This window comes from Canis lupus, chromosome 18 (assembly GCF_011100685.1).
Source record: "Canis lupus familiaris isolate Mischka breed German Shepherd chromosome 18, alternate assembly UU_Cfam_GSD_1.0, whole genome shotgun sequence".
In the NCBI taxonomy this organism is placed as follows: Eukaryota; Metazoa; Chordata; class Mammalia; order Carnivora; family Canidae; genus Canis; species Canis lupus.
In genome coordinates this window covers 47,046,979-47,061,290 of record NC_049239.1, presented here as the reverse complement: position 1 = coordinate 47,061,290, position 14,312 = coordinate 47,046,979, and the positions used below count along the sequence as shown (strand labels likewise).

The 14,312-nt window shown below is 63.0% G+C and overlaps 1 protein-coding gene across 3 annotated transcripts in view; it reads right to left on the bottom strand.

The window, feature by feature from the left end:
* Positions 1-14,312, bottom strand: part of KCNQ1 (potassium voltage-gated channel subfamily Q member 1) — a 323,020-nt gene that overhangs the window by 223,758 nt on the left and 84,950 nt on the right. For all 3 annotated transcript variants that reach the window (XM_038563590.1, XM_038563591.1, XM_038563592.1), the window contains 4 exons: positions 5,516-5,626; positions 4,620-4,715; positions 2,334-2,456; positions 1,348-1,492 (listed from right to left, as the gene is read on the bottom strand). In XM_038563590.1, the coding sequence (XP_038419518.1) occupies positions 1,348-1,492; positions 2,334-2,456; positions 4,620-4,715; positions 5,516-5,626 (475 nt within the window). The remainder of the gene's footprint in view (positions 1-1,347; positions 1,493-2,333; positions 2,457-4,619; positions 4,716-5,515; positions 5,627-14,312) is intronic.

Below are 14,312 nucleotides of genomic sequence, written 5' to 3'. Positions count from 1 at the left end.
CAGGCCAGTGCTGGGATGGAGATGGCACCTGCCTCACATGCCCCCTGGCGCACCCAGATGCCACCCGCGGGCGAGGCTCAGGTGCAAGGCCTGGGTCCTGCCCGGGGGCGGAACTCAGCACAGCTGCTGGCGTCCTGCCGCATGGGGGCCGAGCGGCAGGCCCTCCTGGCGCTGCTCCCTCCCCCACCAGGGCTCTTGAGAGTCCCCGCTGCCACCCACGGGCTGGGGGCCACTCGGGGCCCCCGGGGGCCAGGCCAACGGCTCAGGCACGAGAAATGCCGCGGCTCCAGGCTGGGCTGACTTATCGCGTCGGCGGGAAAGCAAAACTCCTCCGTGCAAAAGCATTCCACAAAGGGCGCCTGACTTTCCTGCTCTCGTGCCTCGTTAACATTCCGCAGGCATCCCCGGGTACTTAATAACAGCAAACAGTCTGAATGGAGCGCTCCGCATTCAGCAAACAGCCAGAGATGCTTCTACCCACGGCCGACCTGCCCATTAGCATTTACAGAGAGCCCCCATCTGCATGGCGACAATGGTCCTGCCCCTGAATCCGGAGTTGGGGGGGGTGGGCATTTGTTGGCACAATTGTCCCTTGTGCCCACTCCGGGGGGCGGGCGGGGAGCGCGTCCTGGGGACTCACCAGCGAAGTGGCCAGATCTGAGCCAGAGCGGAATCCCAACAGCGTGTGATGGGGCCAGGATGGCCCCATGCCCAGTGGGGTGGGCGCCCCGGCCCGGTCCGCAGACGGCTCCGAGGAGCAGGGAGCGGCTGCAGCCCCTGCCTGGAATGCTTTCTGCCAGGGGGGCTGCGATCAATGTGGGGGGCACATCGGGGGTCAGCCGCCTGAGAATGGAGCACTTGGCAGGGTGGGCACCCATAGGCACAAAGGGTCAGGAACAATATGAGCCTGTCCCTCTGCTACAGTCGAGATGGTGACACTACCCTTCCAACTGCCGAAGAGCTGGCATGTTCTGGTGGGTGCCGGGCAGAGGATGACAGAAGAGCAAAGGTACATGGTGCCGAGGAATGGGCCAAGTGTGGGTGCACAGTGTTGGCTCTGATGCCCCATCCCCGCGCCACCAGGAATGGGGGGGGTCACATGTATGGGCCACCTCCTTGCTGCCAGCCACATGGCATGACCTAGGCAGGCCGGGCACCCGGCAGCACAGAGTGTGGGACAGAGCAGGACAGAGGGTCCCTCCAGGGTGGGGTCCCACCTCCTCAGAAGTACCTGCCTTTGAGCTGGGGGTGTGGGGAGGGCAGGACGTTGCCGGGCAGACGCTAGGTCAGGGGAGCCGAGCGCCTGTCCCTGTCCCCGCAGCACCACCCCGGGCGAGGGTGTCTCACCAGAGCTGTCACAGTTGTCCACGGAGAAGTGGTCTGGCCTCCGCTCCTCCGAGACGGGTTCGCACGTGATGTGGGGGACCGTGAGCATCTTCTCTCCGGGGCTCACCCCGTTGTCCTTGTCTTGTTTGAACTTCTTTCTCTTTACCTAAGATGATGAATAATAAGCTGGCGGTTCCCAGGCATCCGCCGGCCCCAGAACCCCCTGGCGGTCCCCGCTGGGCACCTGCCAGGGAACCAGACCTCGGGGGCCAAGTGCCGGCACGGTCGCAGGCAGACAGGGAGGGCCGTGGCGTGGTGATGCTGCCGGGGGCCCCGTGGGGGGCTCAGCACAGGCGCTGCCCGGGAGCTCAGGCTGAGGGGCGGGCGGACAGGTAAACGTCCAAGAGTGCACCAGGGCACGTGCTGACAAGGGCCGCAGAGCGACGGCATGTGGGGGGGGGGCAGCAGGGGCTGGTGAAGACCCCTCTGAGGAGGTGACTGGGAGGAGGTGGAGGGGTCTGGGAGGGAACAGAGAGTGCAGGGGCTTTGGGGGCAGCTGGCACCCGGGAGAGCTGGGCACCCCCAAGCGGGAGTGGGCACCACCCTCATTCAGCATGCCACCCGAAGCCTGTCCGAATCCCCTGCACACCAACCTCAAGACCCTCTTCCCCGAGCTGGGATGCCACCTCTGACCTGACAGACACCCACTGTGCCCAGCCTGACACCAGGGCCCTCTCCAGAGCCTTCTCTCCCACCACTGGCCAGAGCCCAGCTCATCCTGCTCCTGGGGCTGCTCCTAGGGGCCTCGAGCCATGGGGACACTGGGGCTGCAAGGCCTGGCACAGATGCACCCCCGCCCCAGGGCCTGTAGTGGTGATGCCCCAATGTGGGCTCAGATGAAACCCTAGGTCAAACCCTGCCCAGGAGCCGTGGCCCCCGAAGCCTCCCCACCCACTAATCACTAATGGGGATCCCATCCACCTGCAGGTGCAGATGGGGGCCGTTACCATGACAGACTTCTTGGGCTTGGGGCTGGGAGAGAGCAGGGCATGGCTCCGGGCGGGCTTCCGGACGTAGATCTTCCAGGTGGAAGAGTCGGGGTTCTCGGCCGCGTAGCACCTCCACGCCGTCTGAACCAGCACAAGAGAGAGGCAGTCAGCTACCCGCTGGGCCTCCCGTGGGAGCTGCAGCTCCCCCATCCTGCCCACACCCCATCCTGCATGCCAGCCCCCCATCTCCTATGGCTGATCCTGCACCAGGCAGCCTCACGTGCTGGCTGGTACTCACAGCTCAGACATCACAGAGGCCCTCACCTGTGAGCACCGATGCACCTGCCAGCATCTCCCCAACCTGTCCCTCCCACAGATGCACAGACACCCATGGCTGCCTCTCCTTGGGGCTTGCACGGCGAGTGCAGGGATGGCCACAGAAACCAAGGGCGCCCCGGGCTGTGGGCACCAGGCAGGAGGGCCTGGGAAACAAGGCCCCTCCCAGAGGCCCAAATGTGGGCTCCCAGCACCGGACACCGTCCGTAGCCGTGGGGAGCCTCTTGATGTCATGCGGGTGCAGAAGGCCTTGGGCCTATGCTCTAGAGAGATGCCCCTGTGGCCACCACGCAGGGAGGAAGTGATGCCACAGCAGGGGATCCGAGGGGAGGACACGCCATGTCTGAGTGGGCAGTGGGGGACCGGTGGGGTGCCAGGAGCCTCAGATGAGGACGCATCCTAGTGGTGTGGCTGGCCACGGGGCTGGCAGGGCTCCCGGGGAGCCGTGACATCACCCACGATGGGGACCTGGGCAGGCCTGGCCACCTTCATGCCGTCCATGGGACAGGCCACAGGCCTGGCCCCTCCGAGGCTGACTCACCACGTCCACTTCCCACCTTCCCCAGCAGTGGGCATGTGTCCTGCCCACAAACGTATGGCCTGGCCACTACACGTCCCACACCCTGGGGCCCTGGTCCTCCTGTGGCGGGCACGTCTGCACTCCCATGAACATTCCACTCAGACCTGGTCTTTTGCAGGGGTGCTTGCCCCTAAGGCCCAAGGCTCAGCGAGGAACCCGCCACGCTCCCCTCCCACAACAGTCTGCCCACAGCGGCCTGGGCTGGTTTTACGGCCTGATTTATGGTCTCCCCGAAAGGAGAAGGCTGTGGGGCTGTAAAACCAGGCCTGAGGGGGCCCAGCCCCTCGGCTTTATGGCCCCTATTTCCTTCCCGTCCAGGTACACCGTCCAGGCCCCAGACAGTGGGTTCCGGAAGGGCTTCAGAGGGATGAGGGGAGCCCCTGGTTGAGCTGAGGCTCCCAGGTGGAGCAGCGCTTGATGGTGGCCACCCCTCATGGGGCCCTGCCTGGGGCAGAGGGCGCAGGAGACCAGGCCACAGGGGTGACCCAGGGGAGCATCCAGTGCTGGATACAGCTGCCCTGCTGGGCAGAGGGTCCCATATCCGCGGGTGGATGATGCTGAGCCCCAGGACCCTCTGGGACCCAGTTTGCAAATGGTTATCCGCCTGAGTCTTTGTGTGCATTAAAAGGCTCAGCGAGCCTCTGGTGTGTCCAGGAGCTTGGGTCAGAGAGCAGAGCGGAACATCCAGGAACTCAGGACCCCCCCCTTCCCCATTGCTCTTAGGCTTTGCTGCCACCAGCCCCCCAGGCTTGTCACAGCCTCCCTAGGGTCCCCATCAGGCACCAAGGGGCCCGTGAATCCAGACGGCAGCCATGCTATCGGCTCACCAGTCCTCACCTGCTGCCACCGGGGAGTCCTGAGCCCCGTGCAGTGCCAGGGACACTCAGAAGTGCCCATGCTGCATAAGCAGAGCCCTAGCCACCCTGGGACATGGCCACACAGGGACCCTTCCCCTTTGCCTCCCAGACCTGCTCCAGTGCAGAGCAGAGGGGTGGCCACAGGAGGAGAACGAGGAACAAGACGCCAAGGCTGGCCACTGTGGTTGAGAGGTGAGGGGCCCACAGAAAGACCACCCCACCCCGGGACTGGCCAGGGCACATCCTGGCCCCCTGGCCTGCTCAGATGTGACTTCCCACAGAACCCTCGAGGAAGGGATATGGGCGCCCCGCGCTCCAGTGCCCACCCTGTCAGACCACCTGCATGTCCCAGGAGAAGGCACGACGGGTGTGTACGTCTGTGTTGCCAAATCAGCTCATCTATGTTCCAGAAGGATCCGCACTGAGCTTCACGGCCAAGAGCAGTTCCCAGTTCTGGATCCCCAGAACGGACACTAGCTTGTGTTCACCCGCAGACGCGAGACTGGCCATCACAATGGCAGGTGCCGTCACCTGAATGAGCGAGGCTGCCGCCGGGATCTGCCTATTGAAGTGCTTCTGTCTCTGCTTCTGCTGGACCTTTAGGGCGAAGCCAGAGCCGAGAATCCCCTGGGGAGGAGCAGAGGCCAGGGTTCACGTCCACGCAGGCAGCCACTGCCTGGCCGGCCTGTGGGACACGGGAACTAGGGAGACAGTGCGGGTGTCGGGGAGACAGGGTGGGCAGAAGGTAGCCCTGTGGGAGGGTGTGCAGCTGCATCCCTGGATGGACAATGGGATGGACAGGACCCACTCGTCAGGGAGGGAGCTCCCCATCCACCTAGGGGATCAATCATACATGCACACACACATACTGTACAGCACGTGGGCAAACACTGTAGACACACAACCCAAATGCACATACTATACACACAGCACACACGAGAGGTGCACACGTACTGCATGAGTTTATATGTAGGTGACACATATACACACAGAACACGGACATGTGTCCACATGCAACACACAATACGTGGTGTGTGTATGTGACTCGTGCACATAGTAACACATCATACATATGCCCACGTGTGTCCATGAGGACACATGTAACACACACACACCTATGTGCACACACTGGGAATGGGGAGGTATAACCCTCACGGTGATTTCTGGGGAGGACCTGGCCTGGCCTGGCCAGGCCTCACCAGGCACACAGCCTCTGCCTCTGCCTTCATGCGGCAGCTGCTACTGGTGTCTCCCCGTGGCCCCTGGGGCTGAATATGCCGGCCTGCACCCCGCTGTCTGCTACCAAAGACCCCCCCACCAACACCCCGGCTGCTGCCCACACCTGCTGCAAAGGGCCCCTGGGGGTGGTGGAAGGTGAGCTGGGCCTGAGTGGGCCTCCCTGGGGGCACCCAGCACGGAGCACCTACCGCTGGGAGCGCAAAGAAGGAGATGGCAAACACAGAGAAGCAGGAGGCGATGGTCTTCCCAACCCACGTCTGGGGCACCTTGTCCCCGTAGCCGATGGTGGTGACCGTGACCTGTAAGAGGGGCAGGGGTCAGTGGTCAGGCCCGGAAGCTCGGGACGGGCGACCGTCCAGCCCAAGCCTGCTGCTCAGCTAACATGGAGCTCCCACCACTGTCGCCAAGACAGCCGAGGCTCGGCCAACATCAGTGTGAGCACTGTGGATGGTCTGGTCTCCCTGCGCCACCGCCTGCCCCATCCCAGAGGAGTCCTGTCACCCAGGCCACCGACGTTGCTGTGTGGCGGCCCCCAGGAGGCCGGAAGCTCCCACCGAGGCTGGTCCTCCACCAAGGGGACAGGGATGACGCGCGACTTCCTGACACCACCCTGGGCACCAGATGTCTCAGCCACCCTTCTTCTGAGAGAACCAGACGCAGCTCAAGCCTTCTTCTTGGTGGGGGAGCAGAGCGTCGGAGCTTGTGGCAGGACCACGGGCTGCCCCTGCCCCGCCCCGCCCCGGGCTGCCCTCCTGCTGGCATCTGAGGTTTGCTCCCTGGGGCCTCCAGCTTGAGTCTGAATATGACATCCTGCAGGATCCGAGACCCCGGCCTGGCTGTGCCAGTCACTCAGCCCCAAGTCCCCAGCCCACACCTGCCGGCACGCTGGGCCCTGGGGCTGCCTGTGGGCTTTGCAGGAGGCGGCTCTGAGCTTAGCCAGGGACCCAGGACACTCTAACTCACACACATCTTGTGGCACACACTCATACCCGCACACCAGGGCAGTAGGCACGGTGGCCCAGAGTCCCCGTGTCACTTCCTGCCTTTGGAGGTCACCTGGCTGCCACCTGCCCACCCCGCGGTCAAGCCTGTCCTGTTCTGAGCAGCCTGGCTTCTCTCCTCTGGAGCCTCTGGTGCAGCGCCAGTGAGAACCTCAAATTCAGGAAGGTCTGCATGGAGCCTTCACTTGACCCCCTGCCCCGAGGAGCTGGTGTGGGGCACGGGGGACATAGCATCAGGGCCCGGAAGGCCGACAGACTCCAGCAGAAGGCAAGGCCCAGAGAGGAAGCGTTGAGATCTGCGGCAGTGACTGCCAGGCTGTCCCGGGGCCCCACCAGGTGCATCCCACCAGCCACAGAACGCGGAGGGAGAGACCCAGTGGCCACAGCCAGGGAGGGAAACACATGAGCGCTTGGAGCCGCCGGAAAGGGTACAGGCCTGTGGACACAGCAGTGGAGGCAGGTGCATCACATGCGGGAGGCCGAGTCACACCAACGAGCTTGTCAGCACACAGACCACTGCAGGCTAGTGCTCGGCCTCTAGGACCGGGGCTGGCCACTGCTGAGCCCTGCCTGGTGCGTGGGCACGGCGGCCTGACCACGTGTCTGCCAGTGGTCCTGGCACTTCTTTTTTTTTTTTTTTTTTTAAGATTTTATTTATTTATTCATGAGAGACAGAGAGAGAGAGAGAGAGAGAGAGAGGCAGAGACACAGGCAGAGGGAGAAGCAGGCTCCATGCAGGGAGCCCGACGTGGGACTCGATCCCGGGACTCCAGGATCACGCCCTGGGCCGAAGGCAGTGCTAAACCGCTGAGCCACCCAGAGATCCCCACTCCTGGCACTTCTACAACTTCACTGTCCCTCAAAACACACATCCACAAAAATGCTGAGCTGCCCATGGCCCAGTCCTTTACACGGACCCCATGAGCGCATGGAGGTGGGTGTGCACCCACAAATGTGCCTCCCACATGTGGGACACAGCACACATGCAACAGCCTGATGGGCTCGGGCAGCAGCATGTGGCACGCATGTGCATGCATCTCTTACACCACAAGGTGCACAAGGAGGGGCCAGTGCCCATGGTGAGCCCAACACACTCCAGGCTCACTCAGCCCATTTCCACTCATGCCACACACACTCGTGCCGTGCACACCTAGACCACGGCGCAGGTGCCCTCAGGGTGGATGGAGCCAGACCACCCTGGGGCCATGGGCAAGGCTGAGAGCCAGCTGCAGATAAGGGGGCCCCAGGGAAGCCTGGAGCCCTGTGGTCTGCAGGGTGTCCTCTCTGGACAGACTGTGCCCCATGTGTGAGGCCTGGGCCCCAGCCGCCCCTGCAGAGGGCCGGGGCACACAGAGCAAAGGCAGGTCTGGGGCTGTAAAGGGGGTGAGGGCATCTGAGAACTGAGCCCTCTTTTAGGAAATAAAATTTTTTGTTATTTTATTTATATCAACATAGAAGGGGTCTGTTACCATTTTAATGAATACTGAAACAATTTTTAAATTCCCCGGTCTTACTCTTCTATGCATTAAGCATTGATAGGTATGACCCACATGAACAGAAGCTCTCCAGGGTCTGCGGCAATTGTTAAGAGTGCCGAGTGGACCCAAGACCCATAAGTTTGAGAGCTGCCGGGCAGGGAGAGGCAGGGGCGGCCAGCAGGCATGCCTACCTCAGGTGCCAGGTTTAAGGGGGTCCCAGAAAACTCAGACATCAAGACAAATAATACATAATACAACCTTTTAAATTATCAAAATTAATACCAAAAGAATCCCCGTGATGATGGGGCAGCGAATGTCGGAGGCACGGTGGGGTGGGCCACAGGCCAGGGCCCCCAACACCATCTCCCTGAGCAGGTTGACCAGCATCCTGGTTCCCCTGGCCCCATGACGGCTGGGGTGCCTGTGCTCCCCACAGCAGGCCAGCAGAAGTCAGGGTGCCCGGCCAGGCGTCCCCCACCCTGCGGAGGGCACACGCCTCTCAGACCCTGTCACAGAGCTGCTTTGTCAAGTTAACGACGTCGTTTGGCCCCGGAGGAAATGGCCCATCCCCTCAGAGCTGGTGCTTTTCCTGAGTTTACAGACACAGGCAGCTCGGATGGCCCGTCTCCAGGACTGGGCTTGCCGTGCACACCCCGACCAGGGTGATCTGGGGCACAGAGCTGCACATCGCAGGCCCACAGATGTGGGGAGACACAGCGTGGCCACCGCGGCCCTCCGCTGGGCGCCAGCCACCAGGCAGCAGGGGACGGGGACGGGGCTGCGGAGGCAGGCAGGAGGGGGACCGAGCTGTCCTCGTCCTCTGGATGCCGGCACCGGGTGTGTGCTCGCCTCTGCGTCTTCGCTCACATTTTGAGGCATGGTGGAACCTTCCAGATCCCTGACCCCCACACTTTCTGCCCTGAGAAACTGGCACTGGTGTTTTGTTCTGCTTTTTAAAGCAGCGTCTGGGAGGCCAGCCTCCGGCGAGATGGGCAGGCCAGACCAGAAACCTTGGCTGCACAGAAACCCCCAGGCCGGACCCATCTGGAGGTGTCGTGGCTGTCTGTCCACATGTGAGTGTGACGGCAGTGCCAGTGTAGACGCTTCAGGGCTCGTACCACCAGACGTGCACCGACTTGGCAAACTTGTGACCTTAGCCTGAGTCAAGGACCCTCTTACAGGGGGCGAGACTGAGGCCGGCAGGCGCGGGCGCTGTGCACGAGGTCATGGTGGGGAACCGGGGCGCCGGCAAGGCCACAGAGGAAAACCCAGGCCAGAGGCAGCCACACCGTCACGTGCCACCACCTGCCCGGAGGAGGCCGGGAGGACGCAGCCTGGGCGAGGGGAAGCGTGGATGGGGGTGGTGGGTGGGTGGCAGGACCATCTCAGGTCCCCAGGCACTTGTCCCGAGGGCGCGCCGACCCTGACCGCCGTGGAGATGCCCTGGGACGCGGCCAGGCTGGTGGGAAACGGCTGATATGCTGGCACATGGGGGCCAGAGAACAAGCCAGCCAGGCCGGCAAACACCCCGAAGAAACCAGCTTCGCTTCCGTGGGCAGAACGAAGTAGCTGGACACGACAGACCCACGCCGCCCGGAGCCCCTCAGTCGGTGGGTCTGCTATCTCCAACGTCACCGCCTCAGGAGGCCCTCCCTGACTGCTAGGGCAGGGGAGGTCCTCCAGGGACCCCGCAAATCACCTCGTGCAGACCACAGCTGTAGCTCTGGGAGCACAGGGCCAGGGCTGCCCACCACCCTGCCGCTCCCTGCCAGCGCTGAGCAGGACCGCAGTGACGTCCCAATGTCACATCTGCACGTGGGGAAACAGGCTTTCTTGCCGAGAGCCTCATGGTCCAAGCAGAGTCTTCACAGCCACAGAAACTTCTGCTGCCTTCCTGGGATTGCAGAGTCCTCGGTGAGCCCCACATTGACCCTGGGAAGTACTCTGTGGCCTCCCCCTTTTACAGACGGGGAAACTGAGGAATGAACCAATCATGTGCTTACTGGCCCCCAGGGCCAGTTCAGAGGTGCAGCTGACCTGGCATCCCTGCAAGTGGACCCCGTGGTCTGCCCTCCTTGTCTCTACCACCTGCCTGATAAAGGGCCTTCAGCCGTCCACGAGCCCCTGCCCTGTGGCCAGCCTGGCCCAGGCCCTGGGGAGGGGGATCAGAAACAAGAGGTCCGTGGGATTCAAGGAGGAGCCAAAAAACATGTGCCGAAGGGGCCACTCTGTGAAGAAGGTACTGGACGTGGGGAGCCGGTCAGGGGCACAGCAAGACTCTAAAGCCAGAAGGGCTAAGGAGTATGACTGGACCATGGCAGCCATACACACTTTAGTGTGAGTTAGCCTGCTATGGGTCCAACGTAAGTGGCTGGCTTTGGGGAATGCCTAGAGAGCTGTGACTGGCAAAGGCCCCCCACGAATTACAGCCAGCCTTTGCGGCCTCCTTGCTGGGTGCCCAGTGCCCCAGGCTTCCTATGTCCTTGCTGATTCAACTTACCCAACAATTCATGTATGTACCCAGTTTACAGATGGGCTCAGAGAGGCCGGGTAACCTGCACAGGGCCACACAGGCGGCTGGTGGTGGAGCTGGGATCCACCCCCACACCCCTGGCCACAGCATCACACCGCTTCCTATTTCACAGTGTTTCCTGATGCTGACCATGTCTCTTTCCACGGGGCTGAAGCTGGTAAGTCCTTACCCTCGCTGACATGAGCTGGACCCCACCCCAGATGAAATCAGTCCTACATACTACCCTCATTGGGCTCACCAAGTCACAGAAGAAATACTACCCCCACCCCCACCACGTATTAGCCAGGGGGCAGGAAGTGCAAGATGATGCACTCCAATTGCAGACTCCTACTCATCCTGCAAAACCTATTGCAAAGGTCCTTCCTTGGGGAAGGCTCTCTGGCCGGGCTCCCAGGGCCCACGGTTCTTACCCCACACCTGAGGGCCAAGACTGGGCTCCTGCAGACCCTGGTTCTCAGCTGTACAGCACTTGCAGGCTTTGGAGAGAGCTCCAGCTAGAGAAAGAGCCCCAGCATGGGTGGGTCTGGGTGCTGGGGCAGGGGCCTGGCCTGCCACCCCCAACCCATGGGCTTCAGATTTTCCAGCTTCAGATGAGGCCCTGACACCGGCCCCATGATCTTGGCGGTGCCGACAGGGCTGGCATGTGACCATTTGGGGGGTCCTGGCCTCACCCAGGCCCTTACTCAGCCCCCAGACCCACCTGACCTCACCCGGCCAGGAAGCAGTTTGGCCCAGGAGGCTGGACCCTCCTGGAGCTGCCAGCCGAGGAGAGAGTGACCAGGAATCAGACTCTAAATGGCGGTTGAAATGCAGGGACAGGCTTCCAGCGTTTTTGCTCTAAAGTCTAAATTTAGATGCAGGGGGGTAAACAGAACCCAGCAGCCTCTTGATTTTAGAGACCCCCGGGCGCTTAACAGAGGAGCCCGTGTTTGCAAAAACGGCTTTTCCCTCCACTCAAACTTTAACACAAACAAACGCATTTTGTTCCAAGGGCGAAGAAAAAAGTCTTAAATCCTCCCCAAACACCTCCACAGCCAGGCATGGGGCGCCACACTCGGGGGAGCGGGGAGCTCTCACGCCAGTGTCGGGTGTCCCCACCAGGGTCGGGGGACAGGAGGAGACACTCAGCCGTTGAGCCCACAGCTTCACTAGACGACATAGAATCTGAAGCTTGGTGGGGGAGGGGGGTTCTTCTCGTGAAGTCTGGCCGGGACACCGCTGTCCTGGGCTGAATAGCGTCCCCCCGAAAGTCACGTTGCCCAGACCCTCAGAATATGAGCTTATTTGGACACAGGGCCTTTGTCGAGGTGCTTATGGTAAAATCTCGAGTCGAGATCATCCTGGTTTGTCCAGGCAGCCTCTAAACCAGAGACAAGTGTCCTTACAAGCGACAGAAGATGCGGCTACAAACCCAGGGACGCCTAAAGCCCCAGAGGCTGGAAGAGGCAGGAAGGACCCTCCCCTGGAGCCTCGGGAGGGAGCCCTGCCCACGCTTGGATCTCGGACTTCTGGTCTCCAGAGCTGGGAGACAATACACTTCTCTGGTCTGAAGGGCCTCGGTCTGTGGGACCTTGTTGGGGCTGCCCCGGGAGATGGATGCCCCCACTGTCCCCAGGGCCATGGGCAGAACCAATCCGCGGGCTCGCCACCCTCTCATTCATCCACACGACGGACACTGCTGAGCCGATGCCGAGGACGCCCAGGGCTGCCTCAGGGGCACCCACAACCCCACCACTGGGCTTGAGAGCTCTCGATGCCAGCCCTCCAGAGGGACTCCCATGGCTCTGCAGAGGGAAATACGGGGCCCACCCTTCCCACCCCCCGGGGGCTGAGATGCCCTCCTTTGGAGTCTGGGAAGCCCAGGCCTGCAGGGTGGGGGGTGGGAGGGGTGCACAGGCCAAGCCCTGGTGGACCCGGGGGGCGGAGACCAGGGGACCTGCTGCCTTGGGCCTCCCAGGGCGGCACCCCACCCCCATCTGTCCCAGATAGGGAGCCTCGGGGCAGGGCCAGGCAGGGGCCCGGCGCCCCCTCCCACGGGAGGCAAGCTGGACACGGGCAAAGAACAACCGCCGGGCACAGTGGCAAATCACCAAACTGGCTTCCAAGCCCCCGTCGGGCCGGCCCTGTCTTGCATTTCTCGAGCTGTTTGTCCGAGCCGCGCCAGGAACACAGCCCATAACTCAAGCCTCGGGCCGCTCCCGCTCGGACAGCTGCAGGGGCAGCCGCCGCGATGAATGGGCGCGTTCGCCCCACAGCCCCAGGGGGCGGGGGGCCCGGGCGGCCCAGAGGCGCAGGGCCCGGTGGGAACAATGGCCCGGCCGGGGCCCGCGGTGGCCGGGGCCGGGGCTGCAGCTGACGGCGGGGCCGGGGCACCGGTGCCAAGCCGGGTACAAAGGGGCTGTTCTCCCGGCCGGCGGGCGGATGTTTGCACAGGTGTGGGAGAGGGGGCACCGCTCCGCCGGGGGCTGGGGGCAGGGGAGCCGCCCGGGGAGCCAGGGAGGGCAGCGCCAAGGCCGGGCACCGCTTATCGGCCGGCCTCGGGCGATCGCCCACACACTTCCTCCTGGCTCTGGGCAGCCTGTCCCCACGTGGGCCCGCCACCAGGGTCTGTCCCCTCCACCCACCCCGGCAAGCTCCCTGCCGGCGGCCGAGCCCTCCTGCCCAAACCTGCCAGGGCCTGCCACGCCAGGGCCTATGGGGGCATCGGCGCTTGTGGTGGGGAGGGCGGAGGGGCCTCTCCCAGGCATGGAGTCGAGTTAGCATGTCTTCGTCTTCCTCCAGCAGCCTGGCACGCTGGAAGCTTCCAGAAAACACGCAGACTCGCTGACATCAGGGACCCTGCCTGTGTGCTTGGCCTCATGGGCGTGGGACACGACACAGACATAGCAGGGCATGTGTGCCCACCAAGGGTACCAGGTTCAGGGAGGCTTCCCGGTCCACCCTGACAACCGGGGATCAGCCTCCTTTCTGGAGGGGGGTGGGAACCCCAGCTGAGAGCAGGGCCCACTTTCTCTGGAAGGTAAAAGACTGGGGACTGACATGGCTGGGGCCTGCCCCCTGCCCCATTCCCCTTAGACCCCGTGCTGCCCCCATGGCCTCACCACATCTCATGCAGGTTAGGAGCCTCTGCTGTCCCTGGGCCCCCCTCACCTTCATGAGCCCAGATGTCAGCCGCCCCACCCCCAGCTGTGGAGGGGTGCCCCACTCAGCCATGCTCAGCCTGCAGTAGGGCCAGTGTCCACCTGCCACTGCCCGCTCCACTGCTCCTGGCTCTCTTCTAGACCCTCCTGAGGCACTAGTGGGTCACACCCCAGAGCACTTTGAAGGAGGGAGCACTGCACCCCAGGAGAATGGTGGGAAGCGTGAGGACCTGGCCTGTGACCCATGCCCCATCCCTCCCACAGCAAGGGTCCATCCCGGGCTGTGGCAGGGCCTTGCACATGCCATCGCCAGCCTGGGGCCTGATCCCTGGGGGTGGTAAATCTACCAGCCACCCTGCCATCAAGTGCCCCACCTCCCCACGAGGCCCAGGGTGTGGGTAGAGGGTGTGGTAAGGGGCACCTTTCACACTCCAAACACTTGTTCTGCGGGCCCACACGGCAGGGACACGGGCAGGCCTCCGGGTGCATGTGGCTAACACAGGCCTTGCCTGGCTGTCCAGCAATGAGTAGTCCTCAGGGGAATGTCCCTCGCCCCTGCAGGCCTGACCTGGGAAGCCCCTGCCTGCCTTCCTGAGGGTCCCTCTGCCTCATGTCCGTGTCTCCTGCAGACTGGCAGCTCAGGGAGCCGAGAGCCACCCAGTCCATGCTCTGGACCACTTGCAAATGAAGCTGGGTGCCAGGTACGGGCCCTGCTGATAGTGTGGCCCAGGAGTCTATTTCCACAGCCAGAGGAGCCTGCACTTCTGTGAGCGGGGCTTAGCTGCAGCATCTGCAGGCTGGACACACGGCCCAGACAGGGGGACGCTCCTCCT